Genomic DNA, 15,460 nt, shown 5'->3' with positions numbered 1-15,460 from the left:
TTTAAATTTGGTTCCGAGGAATGCTTCAAACTTGATGATATTGCTCAATCTGTATCAGTAGCACGATTAAAATAAAGACTTGGTCTTTTCGCTAACGGACGAATTATAAGTTGATTGCAGTGCTGTAATAGAAATTGTCACGCGTGGTTCTCCTTTCATATCCCTAGTCTGGACTTGGAATTATAAAAAGACCGTCTTCGGCCAATTTTAAGCATGAAAAGACTGTCCTCCAGAGATTTTTTGTATGAAAAAATTTGTCGGAAACTTGAGTGATGTCCTCAAACTTAGATGAAGCTAAAACAACCGATTTTGATTTGGGTTAAACAATATAACGTGTCCTAAAATTTGCCGGGACAACAAAATATTTGGAAATTGGTTGGTCAAAAAACCGCTTCCTGGAATTGGACTGGAAAATAAAACGTGTCCTGGAACAGAACCTCTTTTACATTCAATGTGATTGCTAACAAGTGCTTATAATGTAGTCATCATGAAAGCTCCCTCCTCTTTTGCAATTTAGAGGAACTGCATTCCATCAAAAATCAGCATTGTTTGTGCAGATGAATAAATTTAAAACTCCAAATTTTATAACAAAACAGACTTACGACTTTTGCCCAACCCATGAAATGACCATGCTTGACCCATGCAATGACCATGCAAGATAACAATAAAAACAACCTGCTGGTCCCAAAATGCCTATGAAAACACTTTCACTCAACCCTCGAGTAAAAATTAGTTGGACTTATGAAACGAATTGTCTGGATAATTGTCGCCTGTGTTTCTTCTTTCACATCCCTAGTCAAGACCTGGAATTTTTGAGAGACCACCTTTGACCCTTTTAAGGCATAAAAAGACTGTCCGCGACACATTTTTAGTATGAAAAAATCTTGTCTTGAATTTGTCTGATGTCCTCGATTTGGCTGGAAGTAAAACACCCGGCTTCGATTTTAGCCAGACAAAAAACGTGTCCTGGAATTAGGCTGGACAATAAAACGTGGCCTGTGACATTAAAACGGTTTTTCAGATGAAACAAAATTTTAAAATTCCGAATTTGCTAACAAAACAGATTTATGAAAAGACTTTTGACCGGCCTATGAAAAGCCCGAGTTTGACCCAAGATAACTATGAAAAGACCCTGCTTGACCCAAAAAACCCATGAAAAGACTTTTACTCAACCCATGAATAAATTTTGACTGAACCTATGAAACGAATTAGCGTCGATTTTAACTAGGGTCCTCGACCGTGTAATTTCATTCAATATATACCCCACCTGGAAATAATAGGGCTTCTCATTTTTCCAGTTCTAGATTACGGATCCAATTTAGCTTCTGAAACAAGTTCATTCTTCTTGTTGATTTTATCTATTTTCTCAGGGAGCTCTGTCACTTCTATAAACAGATTTTGGTAAACTAAAAACCTTGTTTCAGGTGGTTGAGCATTGTTACCTTTTGTAAAATTAGTTTGAACAATTTTCATAATAGATTTTTTTGAAAATCATAGTTGAGGAATTACAGCTGATAGAGAAAGATTTCTATTTTCTTAATATTAAGCCAATTAGTAGAAACTAAATAACTTTTTTTGGTTTTGAAAATGACATTCACTTGCATTCTTTTGCTTTTTCGTCTGGTTTTTATGTGTTTTTGCGTGTTTTCTAATTTAAAATTAGTTAAAAATGCTATGAATTAACTATGAAATTAAAAAGTGCTATGAACAGTTTCAAACAATAAAACCCCATGGTTGTCGTTTCTATGGAATTGCAACAAAATAGAACTTGATATTAGATCACATTGATTTTTTTATTGTTTCCAGCCTCTTCAATTAACAACCAGAATTGGTCTTTGATGACTATAGCCACAATTCGTGAGTCTGTTTCCTTCCTTGCTGTACCGTCGCTGAAGCCAAAATTGATCAGGCTATTGTTGGCTTGAAATAATGGCTCAGCTATAGCTCATCTTGGCAGGGATATCATCACAGTGGCAGGAAATTGAACAATTATTAATTAGTATGTGCGTCACACACTCTAGCTCTAGGCTATTACGGCACTAAACTCACAAAATGTCAGGACCCGTGAACACTGTTCTGCATCTTCTATTTGAAATTATTATGGTTTTGAAAACAAAAACGTAAATTTTTGTTTATTTTTTGACAGTCGATTTTCAATGAGACGTTTAAAACACAAGTTCTCTTGTTTGGCAATTATGCTGCCCTTTGCAACATAAAAATGGCCAGACTATAAATACCTGATATTATCCGAGACTTACTATGGTTATTTTGTAAGAACATGCAAAATTCTTTCAATTAACGCATATCTTGTAAGGTTTTAGGGTTTTAAAAAAGCATCTTTCCGGCGGTTCTTGCAAGACGATTATCTTGAAAGACTCATGCACATATGAAAGTTTTCTTACAGAATAACAATTTAATTATAACTGGAGCCCGAGTCACCGATAATACAACTTTCTTTGACTTCCTACTAGGTCATAAATGATTCTTAATAAACACATTATGTAATATATGATTCTTAGTAATCGTAGTAGATCATATATGATTTCTTGATAGTCATTCGAAGATATGAATTCTTTGAAATCGTCAAAAATCGTACAAAAAATTGAGAGCTTTCTTGTAAATCATAGAAGTTTATATATGGTACATAAAACATGGACTAAAGTCAATGATACCCGTATAATGTAATCAGAGGGCATTTAAACTTAATATGCATGTACAGGCCACATTTGACTATTTTGATGCGCTAAAAGAACAACTTCGGATTCTATGCGTATTTAGAGAATGATTTAAAAGTTAGATGGAAAATTAATTTTTCGCATGTTTCTAGGTAATGAGCATTGATAGGTATAAACTGCTTTCAGAGAAAATGAAAATATTTGTCAAAAATGGACTTAAGTTTTGATTAAGCACCCAATTTTGCGATAGATTTTGCATTTTAGGGTCTTTTGGTGGATTAGAAAGTGATGCCGGGGAATCACATAAATGGTACCTTATCGATAACAATGAAAACGTATATTGAAGAAGAAAAAGATGTATGATTCTTGGTAATAATACTAGGATCATATATGATTTCTTGATAATCAGACAAGGAGCATATATGATTTCTTTGGTTTCATTCTAGGATTGTACTAAGAAATCAATTACAGACAGTATCAAATCTTATATGAGCCTTGTACGAAATCGAAAAAAAACTTGAACCCGGGGGTATGATTTTAAAGTCGCAACAATAACTGTTAACGGATGATTGTCATCCACGTAAGACGTGAGAGCAAAGGGTTTATCATTTCTCTTACTCCTTGCGTACCGACACCTCAACTTAAGTCATAGAACTTTAATAACCGGATGTTCAATTTCAATCTAACAAAAGCTGATCTCAAAACGGAATGTCTCAATTAAAAAATAGAAATTGTCAATTGCTAATGGTACCTGTTTTGCATTACAGCGCCCTCAGATACAACAGAAGAAGGCATCATGAGAAATATGATGCGTCAATACAAGAAAGGACACCAGTGTCCTCCAATAGAAGTTGTTCCAGCCATGACGTCATCACCATCATCATCACCTTCTAGTATATCGAGTGGAATGACGTCATTATGTTCCCTATCGTCACTGAGACAAAGAAAACGCAAAGTGAAGTTATGGATTACTCTGTCATTCATAGCCACCTCTCTCATCCTTACTCATACCTTCGGTGAGTATAATTGTGAACAAGAACCATTTACTCAAACACTCACAACTTATTTCTCATACCCAATGAGTGGGGAGATGTTCATCAGTTGCAGACAGAAACATTTGGTTACATGAGTGTGATCTTTAAATGTTTTGACTGATTTCACTGTCGCACGTACATTCCCCTGTGTCAAATGAATCGGCATTCCATAGAAACGATATTCCATAGAAAAACGACATCAAGACGCAGAACTTTTAAATCTCATTTAAAAGCATATTCAAGTTTCAACAACAAAATTCAATCAAAGCAATGCATGCATAAATTAGCGAAAACTAAGTTGTCGAGTAACTGCACCTGAAACAGGTGAGGAAAAAAAGAACCTGACACTGAAATTTACCTGAGTCTGCAATTACCGGAACAGAGGTCAGGTGAATTTCATTGAACTTTTTAAGAGTGATACCAGCCATTGCAGACCATATACAACCATGTTGTCCAAATCAATTGCAATTGAACTACTTCCGATGTCTTGCCTTGAATTAAATCAAATGAATGAATCAGTTAACTCAATAATTCCTTCTGTTGTTTGTAAGAGAATGTAGATAAGGATTCAATTACATTGTTCTAGACAGTTTGTTAAGTTTTTTTTCAGTTTTAAGTTGCGGGAACAACCAACTCGTTTTGGTTGCGATAAGGACAAAAGTCAATGTTTTTTTCAAGTTTTACTTCTGGTTGATTGTTGCACGACATGCTCCAGGGGAAAGAGGAGGCCAACTAACACATCACAGACGTTTGACCAGATCGTGGAAGGGGGTGTAACCCAAGTTGCCTAGAAAACCGTTTCGAAAAAGGTCAAGAAAAAATGGGCTAATCAGCCAAAACGCGTGCGAGCGCGGAGACCGGGCGAGCGTACGTGCCGTAAGCCGTTTTCACCTTCACCACACGGTGTTGTCCATCTCGTCCAGGGTAGACCTCGAGAACACGTCCAAGGGGCCAAATTCCACGTGGAGTCATATCTTTCAGAATCCAAACAATGTCGTTGACTCTCAGTGGTGTTTGGCCACTATCGCTCCATTTAGACCTCATTAACAGTGTCGGAAGATACTCCTTGACGAGTCGTTTCCAGAAATGGTTGACCATTTGCTGCACATTCTTCCTAGACTTGAAACTGGCGGGTTCTTGGCTGTCAAACTTTCCTGGTGGGAGAGAATTGAACGGTCTGTTGATCAGAAAATGGTTTGGCGTGAGAGGCATTTCATTTTCCGGAAGGTCAGCGACAATCGTTAGTGGTCTGGAGTTCAATATAGCTTCGGTCTCGACCAAAATTGTCCTGAATACATCAAGCGACAATCTTCTGGAGCCTAGAATGATCAATAGAGTGCGTTTCGCAGTCTGGATCAAGCGCTCCCAAATACCGCCAAAATGAGGTCCATAGGGAGGATTGAACTTCCAGGTTGTGTTCGTTGCTGCCATTGCTTTGTAGATTTTGTCGTTGTCGAGACGTTTCACAGATCTTATTAGTTCCTCAGATGCACCAATAAATGTCTTGCCATTGTCACTGAGCATTGTTGTTGGCTGACATCTGCGGCTTATAAAACGTCGATAAGCGTTTAGAAAAGTGTCAGTGTTGAGGTCGGGACAAGCTTCTAGATGGACACACCTAGTAACCAGGCAAGTGAAGATGAGGCCGTAGTGTTTTTCAATCTGTCCTTTGGCATCTTCTGTATAAAAGGGTCCAAAAAAGTCGACTCCGCTGTTCGCGAAAGGATACTGAGTAGAGTCTGTCGGAAACCGGCAGGCAGGAAGGGGAGCCATGACAGGTTGAATGTTTTGAGCGGCAAATCGTCTGCAGAGAAAACATCGGTACTTTATACTCAAAAGTGTTTTCCTGAGGCCAATGATGTGGTATCTTTGCTGCACAAAAGCTTTCTCTGGCTCTGTTCCTTGATGAACGCAAATGTTGTGTGCATGCTCTATATAGAGTCTCGCTATCTTGTCTTTTGCGTGCAGTTTAATCGGAAATTTCTCGACTTCGAGGTTATCTGGCGCAAATTGCAGTCTTCCGCATGACCGAAGCATTTCATTGTTGTCCAACATTGGGTTGAGTGAACGGATTTTGCTCTTTGAATCTATGCTGGAACCACGTTTCAGGGCTTGGATTGTTGAGAAGAAAAAATTTTGCTGCGACATTTTGATCAGCCGATTTCTTGCAAGAATGACGTCTTCTGTTATATACTGCTGATCTTTAGGCCTTTGTTTTCTAATCCGAAAGACCAAATTAAAGACTGTTGCTAAAGTCAGGAGCAACTTGTTCCAAGTTGAGAACCGTGTCGGGTCGATTATTTGCTCCGACAAATTGCGTGAAATTTCATGCGTTGCTAACACATGCTTTGGAGAGTTCTCAGGAGCACTGAGCCGTCTTGTGGAAAGAAATGCTGGCGCTGTTAGCCACTTGGCTGGTATTTCGTCTGGATTCAGACCACGGGTCCCGTGGTGAGCTGGATTTTCTTTGGTGGTAACGTGTTTCCATTGGTAAGCATCAGTTGATGCAAGGATTTCTTTGAGGCGATTCGCAACAAAAACAGGTTGTTTCTTGGTTGTGGATAACCAGTTAAGTACTACTTGACTATCCGTGCAGAGTGTAGAACGAGTAATGTGAAACGATGACTCTTTCATGATGGTTGAAAGGATGCGCACTCCGATGACTGCGGCTTCCAACTCTAATTTGGGTATGCTGATTTGTTTAATTGGAGCAACTTTGCATTTGCCTATTAAGTAACAAGTTTCAACATCAGTGGCTAAGTTAAGAACTGTTTTCAAGTATGCAACGGCTGCAACTGCTACAGCTGAGGCGTCGACAAATACATGGATTTCATTTTCACTTTCTGGTGAATGGCAACTCTCATTGAGAGTTCTGTTCAATGTCACTTCTGGTGAAGAAAAGTATAAGTCCAAATTCTTTTGAAGTGGTTTAAATACTTGAGGGGCAATTTGTTCATCCCATTTTCTCCCAAGTTTCCACAGTTCTTGAAGAACTATTTTGAAACGGATCGTTGATGGCGACATTATCCCAATTGGGTCGAAGATCGAGGAGACAAGACTAAAGATCTTACGTTGAGTGTACGCTAACGCATCTTTTGGGAAATCAGCGAGAGGTTTCATAAGAAAACAGTCTTTCTCAAGATTCCATTTAACACCAAGAACTCGAACAATATCTGTCTGGTTGTCTTTGTCATCTGGAGGGATTTGGTTTAGGACTATAGAGCTGTCTGAAACAAATTTTATGAGTCGAAACCCACCTGTTTTTAGACAATGTTTTATTTCAAGAACTGCCTTACAAGCGTTTTATTCTGTTGCATGTGATTGGATGTAGTCATCCATGTAAAAATGCTTTCTGACAGCTTTGAGGGCCTCTGGGAAATGTTGAATGTTCTCTTTGGCACAATGGTTAAGAACGTATATTGCGCACGAAGGCGAGCAATTTGCTCCAAAGATGAGTCTGGTAAATTGGTATTGTTGTATCTGATTGTCTGCTAACCAGAGAAATCGAAGAGCAGATTGATCAATCTGATGGATGGCGATTTGCATAAACATGCCTTCGATGTCCGCAAGGACTGCAACGGGATGTTCTCGAAATCTCATCAGGACACCTAAAAGGTTATTAAGGAGATCGGGTCCTGTGAGAAGGTTTGAATTAAGCGATTGGCCGCGGAATTTTGAAGCGGCATTTGCAACTCGGCGGACTTTTCCTGGCTTGTTGATGCTTTCTACAGGATGGTGTGGCAGGTACCAAATTCTCTCTGGTTGAGGATCTTGCATTTCCACCGGTTTGACATAGTTTTTCTCAAGGTCTGTCCAGAGAGTCTTATTGTATTTTTCTTGCAACAAAGGTTTACGCTGAAGGCGTGTGTTGAGGCTTTTGACTTGGTTCAGTGCAGAATAGAAGTTGTTTTCCAACTTTATTTCTGATTTCCAGGGCAGTTTGATTTCATATCTCTCACCATTGTGATTGATAGAGTTCTTCAAAATATAAAGAAACTGTTCTTCTTGTTTTGTGTAAACTTGTTAACGGTCCTTCTGAATGCCATCTGCTTCAATACTCCAGAACTGTTTAACAAGTTCGTCAAGTCCGGGTTCATCTGTTCTGTTTCTTGACACATTGAAAATAAATTTCTTCTGCTGACTTGCGGGCTGTTGAGTGGTGGCTGAGATACAATTCTCATATTCACCAGCAAGGGTCCAACCAAGTTTAGTTCTCACACCAAACGGTTGATTTTGATTGCCAGGTATAACATGTGTAGGGTAGGTGAATGCGAATGCGTTAACACCGAGGAGGGCGCCGATTTTGCCATCGGCAATATTTGGGAAATGTATGTGGCGCAAACTGTTGAAGGCATCACAAATTTGATTAAGTTCAAAAGTTTTTGCAGCTGCGACGTTCAAAGACCGGGTGCTGAACGTCCGAGAGAGTTCAAACGATATTTCATTTGACTTATATGTAGTTATTATGACTGGCTCAACAATTTTTGAGAGGGACATGCTGTTCTCTGTATTGAGAAATTGTAGTGGTACTGACTGTTGAGTTTCACGGGGAAGCTCAAGAAATTCAGCTATGGCGTCCAATACAAAGCTGAATTGGCTACCGGGATCTATGAGGGCGTAGGTATCGAATGCTTTATTCCCCTTGAGGAATGAGACAGGAATAAGCTGCAATTGCTCATACCAATTCTTCGGTGTTTCTGAGCATTGGTTAATGCTGAACGATTGGTTTATTGCATTGCCGTTTAAATTACGTCGTTGCACGTTTTGATGGCTTTGGTTGTTGAAAGTTTGGCCATAACGGCTGTTGGGGGCTTTGTTTGTTTGACTTTTCTGTTGAGAAGATGTATTTGGATTTTGACTTGAATCGTTACTACTAGAAGAAACTGTTGGATTGCTACCAGAACCAACTTCAGTAGAAAAGGCTGCTGTAGGGTGTTTGATTTGCTTGGCAGGATCATGAAGAGTTGTGTGGTGGAATCCACTGCAAACTTGACATCGTTTTTGCGATGGGCACGTTTGTTTGTGGTGTTTGTTGCTCAAGCAGTTTGTACACAAATTGCTTTGGCTGACGAGGTTGTATCGATCACCTGGTGAGCACAACTGATACTCAGGGCAAGTGGCAATGCTGTGTTCTTGTTTGCACTTCTCGCAAGATCGTTTTGTGTTAAAAGTTTTATTCGGAACGTTTTGTGAAGTTCAGGGTTGTTTCTGCTGAGGCGCAAAGTTCCAATGTTTTCTACTGTTTTCCGCTGATGCGTTGTTGACTGACAATGGGAGGTTGCTTTTGTATGGCTTGGTTTGTAGGTTGTTCGATTTGACAAACTTTGAGGCTTGAGAACTGATGGTTCTTTGATTGCTTTCTCGACTCACTTTGTCGTAGATTTGAGCTTGGAGCTCTAACCATTGTTGAAAATCGACGAGAGTCGGGTCTGAGCTGAGCTCGGTAAGACAATGTTCAGTCCATTTCAGAACCAAATGATGTGGTGTTTTCTCTTTGGCTTTCTTAATGGGTGTTGTAGACTGGAGGTCTGCTGTAAAGCCAAGGTATTGGAAGGCTTGCACAAGTCTTTTCAAAAATGAGGAAAAGGCAATGAAGCTTTGCTTGTTTTGGAAGTTCATTTGCCAGTTTTCGAGCTGGTTAATGAACGCATTAACAACTATAGTACGATCACCGAAATGTTGGATTAGTTCATTCAGTGCTGTCTGATAATAAGATGGATCGCAGGAGTAAGCATGAATCAAGTCCTTTGCTTTCCCACTTACAGAACTCTGCAAGTAGGTTATACGATGCGTGTCTGTAATGGAAGGGTTGTTGTGAATCATCGCGTTGAAGTTATTGATCCACTCGTGAAAGTGGATAGGGTCACCATTGAAATTCTGAAGTTTCAAAAGTGGCAATTTGATTGAATGTTTGAAATCAACATTTCCTTTTTCCTGTGTTACATTTGGGTTCGAGTATGCTGAGCTTATGTGTTGATTGACAGTGGGAAGTAAACTCTGGTTAATTAAAGGCTGGCCTAACTTATTTTGTCCGACAGGATTTAGCGGTTGATTAATGCACATTGGGGCATGGATCGTGGAAGTTACTGGAGCTTGAAAATTCGATGGAGCTTGTGAGCCATGAATAAACTGGTTGTTACACAACTGACTGGAATGTGTCACACATTGTTTAACTGGGAAAGTGCTGGCAATTCCATGTTGACTGTTAACAGGTTGTGGAAATTGCACAGGAGCCGCAATTCCGTTTGATTGTGGAGCTACCTGGTTTGGCAAAAAATTAGGAGCTGCAGGATTTAAGACGGTATTTTGATGCTGTTGTTCCATCAGGGGCACAGTAATTGGAGGGAAACCTGCGGAATGTACCTCAGTTATAGGAGTAATACAATGATTGGATTGTAGGCAACTGTTTTCTGCGACTATTTTATCAGTTCTACTTGGGAGATGCGAGGTTCTGTTTGCCACTGTGGGTAAGCAGGGGAGTTTTTGCAGTTCACAGTTCAAGAGTTGACTATCGAGGTATCCACTTGTTCCTATTTGAGTTTGAGAAGGTCCAAAATCTTGTTGCAGATTGGGAAAATTATGGTATAGAGGATTTCTGTTGGCAGTTGAATCCTGATTATTGCTTTGATTTGGCAAGTTTAAATTAAAGGTTTTCTCCAATACCGAGTTTTGGGCAAATAGACCATCTGTCTGACTGTAATTGAATAGTTGGATCGGCCAAATTGAAGGGGTTTGAAAGTGAGTGATTACCTGAAAGGTTCAAATTTTGGATTGGAGGCAAAAGGTTCTGCGACGTGTCAAATTTGTCACTCAAGTTGATTTGAGCTGTTTCAATACCGCAGACATCTCTATTTACCAGGTTGGAGGCAATTTTGAGTTTCCCTGATCTTGTTGGAGATGTGAATTCTTGGCTGGTATCTTTGTCAAAGCAAGGAAAAGGATTCGGAGCGTTTGTTTGGTTTTCAAGGTTATTTTTCGATTTTAGAAGACTTTCATGAACTTCCTTTTTAGGATTTCTTTGGTGGGCTTCAAGCACATGCTGAATTTGAAGTCCTGGTTCATTAGATGTTTGTAGAAACAATGATGGTTGTCTTGGCCGTGGTGGTAATGGGGGCGGCTGATTGAAGATGTTACTGCTGGTCTGCTTTTCTTCTATATGGCGCTGATGCTGGATTCGTTCCTTGTCGTCACTGGGCACAGGTGTTGATTGCTGAGACAAGTTTCTTCTGCTGGAGATCATGCTGACATCATCTCTAATGCGACTGGAAGACTGAATGAGCTGGCCATCATCGTCCAAGAGATCGACTTGCAGTTCCAATTCATTGAGTCGAGTTATTAATGTCGTTTGCCTATTCAATATTGATGATGCAGTGGTTTGATGTGGCTGCTGTCTCATCACTTCCTCTGAGAGTCTCCTGAGCTCCGCTTCCTGGCCTTTGATCCTGTTGATCATCAAAAACAGTGATCGGAAACTTCTTTTCTGCTCCACAGTTTTCTCAAGGAGATCGAGCAGTTTTTTCATTGACATTTCTGTCGCTTTGAACATATTGATGGCAAACTGACATTCAACGCTGTTCTGCTTCGACATATTGGTGGCTGCTGCTTTGTTGTAGCTGATTGTTGATGATGTTGGTGAGTAAGCTCATTACTGAAGGTGAAAAACGGCTTTGAGAACCGGAGCGACGCAAATTTTTTGATGTAAAAAAGTTGCCTAATGTTTGAATGCTAATGATCCTAGTTTTTTTCTTGTTGAAAAGACCAGCGACGCAACTTTTCTCAAAAAGTGATGTCCTAAAATGTGTTTTGTGTGCTAAATGTAGCCTTTTGCGCTAAAAACCTAAAAGCTTTTCCGAACGTTCGCGAGTTTTAACCGTTTTTCGTTCAACAGACCTAAATAATTGCTTGTTTTTTCTTGAATTTACACAAGTTTCGTTTAAATAGCTGACTTTAACTGTTTGAACTAGTGTGTGTGGCTACTGTGGTTGATAGGAAAACTGTGCTTTGCTACAATTATGTAGTTGAACCAATACTAGACCAGAACTCAAATAATTGTTACATTAAATTCCTTTTTCTTGAAAACTTCAATAAGCTCGTCTGTTTCTCTCAAATACGAATAAATTACCAAACAGAAAGCTTATAAAGCTACCCAAAAAATTTTTCCTTAGCTCCCTAACCCTAACCAAACACTATGATTAATGAATACCCCTCACAGTTTTTGCGAATTAACTTTGAAACCTGTTCTTTTTCTAGGAGTTTATTGTTGTTTTGACGGCTAAAGATAAGAAATTAGCAAAAATGCGATGCGTTTAGGCAACAAGGGCTACAAAAGGGCTACTGAATGCTAGAAATTTGCAGAGACGAGTCATATTGTGGGAAACTTTAGAATTCTTTCGGAAATTGTCTTTTCCGGGTTTTGCAAACCTTTTTCGTTTTCTTCAAAACTGTGTGACTTTATCTGCTCTTTTCACTCTGTCTTCATTATTTACAAAATGCATTGACTGTATTAAACTCTCAAAGCTCTCTCCGACAATTAGCGTCTGAGATCTGCCTTTCAAAAAAAATTGAAAGTAGGAAAAAAGACATCAAAATTTCTGGTGACTACTGGAACCAATTTTCTTTGAAAACTCCTCTTCTGGTGATGGTAACGTCTGAAACCAATAGGGATTAAGGGACTTCGCAGACGGCAACGTGTGAGACCAAGGACTTCTGCAAAAAATCAAGTTTGGACGTTTTTTCCAAAAAAAAATAAAATGGTATTTATTTTCGTCAAATGAAAGTTTTGATATTTGGCGTGGCGCCTAAGGACTTTCTATTTACTTCCCTATACAGTTGAAACTATCAAACTGACTGACAATGACTTGTTTTAGGGGTTTTTTTAGTGGTTTATTTGGGAATTCAAATGAATATGTCGTCAGAAAACTAACTTGTGTTTTTGAATTTTCTGAATTCAAAAAATTTTTTCTGACATTTCTTATTGATATGATGCTGGTGTGATATATCGATCGAAGTGGCTTTTTGTTTGATCGAAAACAAATTCATAAGAGTGTTTTAATAGTTTTTTTCGCAATTCAAGCGGATATGTAATCAGAAAACTAAATTGTGTTTTTTGAGTTTTCGGAATTCAAAAAATTTTTTCTGACATTTCTCATTGATATGATACCGATGTGATATATCGATCAAAGTGGCTTTTTGTTTGATCAAAAATCAATTCAGAAGAGTGGTTTAATAGTTTTTTCCGCAATTGAAACCGATAGGTAGTCAGAAAACTAAATTGTGTTTTTTGAATTTTCTGAATTCAAAAAATTTTCTACGACATTTCTTATTTATATGAGACTTATCGGATATATCGATGCAAATAGCTTTCTCTTTGATTACAAACTAATTCAAAAGAGTGGTTTAATAGTTTTTTCCGCAATTGAAACGGATAGGGAGTCAGAAAACTAAATTGTGTTTTTTGAATTTTCTGAATTCAAAAAATTTTTTCTGACATTTCTTATTTATATGATACTGATTGGATATATCGATGCAAATAGCTTTCTGTTTGATTACAAACCAATTCAAAAGAGTGGTTTAATAGTTTTTTCCGCAATTCAAACGGATATGTAATCAGAAAACTAAATTGTGGTTTTTGAATTTTCTGAATTCAAAAAATTTTATCTGACATTTCTTATTTATATGATACTGATTGGATATATCGATGCAAATAGCTTTCTGTTTGATTACAAACCAATTCAAAAGAGTGGTTTAATAGTTTTTTCCGCAATTGAAACGGATATGTAGTCAGAAAACTAAATTGTGTTTTTTGAATTTTCTGATTTAAGGAACTTTTCTCTGATTTTTGTCTTTTTTTTCGCAGATTTTTCTTTAAAAATGAGAAAATTGCCTTAACTCGCTTTGAAAATAATGAAACTAGTCAAGGTTTTTGAATGGAGGTGTTATAGTAACAAATAAGCTTCTTTGGGGGACAAATATTAATTTTTTGGAGGCTTTTTGTCGAAAAAAAAGTAAGGATTTTGGATGGCTCTAACCGGGGAACAGGACATCAGAGGTAACGTCTGAGACCTCGGGCGGACTTCTGCTGGTGACGTCTGAAACCAGTAAACTTGATCCTCTCGTCGGGGTGACGTTTGTAACCCAAACTTGGCTTCGTCGCTGAAAAAATTGCTTGTCTTTTTTTTTGTGTCTTTTCTGTGTCTTTTCTGTGTCTTTTCTGTGTCTTTTCTTTGTCTTTTCTGTGTCTTTTCTTTGTCTTGACTGGCTGCCAGCTTTCGGGTTCCGTTTACTGTGCTCGGCACTTGATGGTTGCACTGACCGCTGATGCTCTCTTCAGTGCGTCGCACAAGTTGTGGAACAAAGAAACTATTTGCCGGTAACAGGGGAGACTTTTGTCCTCAAAATTGTTTTGGGGAAAGAAGGTTTTGTTCTTTGAACGAAGGGTAAACCATAAAATGTAAGAGAATGTAGATAAGGATTCAATTACATTGTTCTAGACAGTTTGTTAAGTTTTTTTTCAGTTTTAATTTGCGGGAACAACCAACTCGTTTTGGTTGCGATAAGGACAAAAGTCAATGTTTTTTCAAGTTTTACTTCTGACTTGAGTGTTGCACGACATTGCTAATTAATTGCGCATTAAATCAACGTCATTATTGTGATATGTGACTTTTCATTAATATGACGATGGGGCAAGACAGCAAAACTTAAGAATCAAAAGTTTAAAAAGGTCAAAAAAGAAAAAAGAAAACTCCAGAAAAGAAAAAGTAGTATCAAATCCAGAATAATTGTTTAAACAAAAAGAAAACAATTAAAACTACATTATCAATCACTTGAAAAAAATATGGCTCTCTCCTTAATGGGACTACGCGTAAATATAGCAAAATGTATTAAAATTGGCAAATCTCAAAAAACCACTCTTTTTTAAATCAGCGAAATTTTTAAAACCATAAAACATAACAACCGTAAGAGTGTCCAACTGAAACTTTCTAATTAAATTAACTTGTTACTGCATAGCAATACCATTGGATATGTCATTAGTGAGACTAAGTCAGAAGACTACACATTAACTTTTAATACAGGATTACTCAAATTTTTGCAAACATTTTTAAGCAAACGGTGCTGAAGCCGAAAACCATATGATTTTCGTTGCAATCCTTAAGAAAGTTCATTGGCTTCCTTCTTGCCTGTAGATTTGAGATGTCGGTAATTTAGGTCTGATTGGAAATTGTTCTAGTCTGTAACTGAATTTCAAAAAAAACAAATGTTCAAAAAGAAACATATAGAGCGCCCCATTAAAATCCGAACAATTTTTGAACTATGAAACTTCAAATCTGGACCAAAACTGATCTTGATCCTGTTTTCCTTCATTAAAACAAATAATGTAATAAATGTTATCGAAATATTTTTTTGACCGCAAAGTCATTATATCAAAAATAAAAGATGAATTTTGTATACTTATCGAGTTATATTAACAAAAGAGCATCATGTATTTACTGAAAGCTTTAGATAATTTCTCTATTAACTTCCTGGATACCCAATTTGAGTTTTGATTACATAGACTTAGTCAAAAGACCACAATAAAATCATCAAGGTCTCAAGAACTCAATAATAAATTACGATAACAATTTTTTGGGAGCCATGAAAAACATACTGTTTCTTTATAACTGTTTCTTTCAAGCACAATACTGTTTCTTTATAACATATTGGAAAATAGTGGGACTTTTTCTATTCGCACTTTTAAATGAGAAAAAGACTTTC

The 15,460-nt window shown here is 37.8% G+C and overlaps 1 protein-coding gene across 8 annotated transcripts in view; it reads left to right on the top strand.

Annotated features, from left to right (window-relative positions):
* LOC142342810 (sodium/potassium/calcium exchanger 5-like) overlaps nucleotides 1-15,460 on the top strand; it is a 108,611-nt gene that overhangs the window by 53,118 nt on the left and 40,033 nt on the right. For all 8 annotated transcript variants that reach the window (XM_075394398.1, XM_075394393.1, XM_075394397.1 and 5 more), the window contains one exon: nucleotides 3,443-3,691. In XM_075394398.1, the coding sequence (XP_075250513.1) occupies nucleotides 3,472-3,691 (220 nt within the window). In that variant the 5' untranslated portion in view covers nucleotides 3,443-3,471. The remainder of the gene's footprint in view (nucleotides 1-3,442; nucleotides 3,692-15,460) is intronic.

This window comes from Convolutriloba macropyga, chromosome 7 (genome assembly GCF_964194025.1).
Source record: "Convolutriloba macropyga chromosome 7, txConMacr16.3, whole genome shotgun sequence".
Classification (NCBI taxonomy): domain Eukaryota; kingdom Metazoa; phylum Xenacoelomorpha; order Acoela; family Convolutidae; genus Convolutriloba; species Convolutriloba macropyga.
This window is presented reverse-complemented; position numbering and strand designations above follow the sequence as displayed.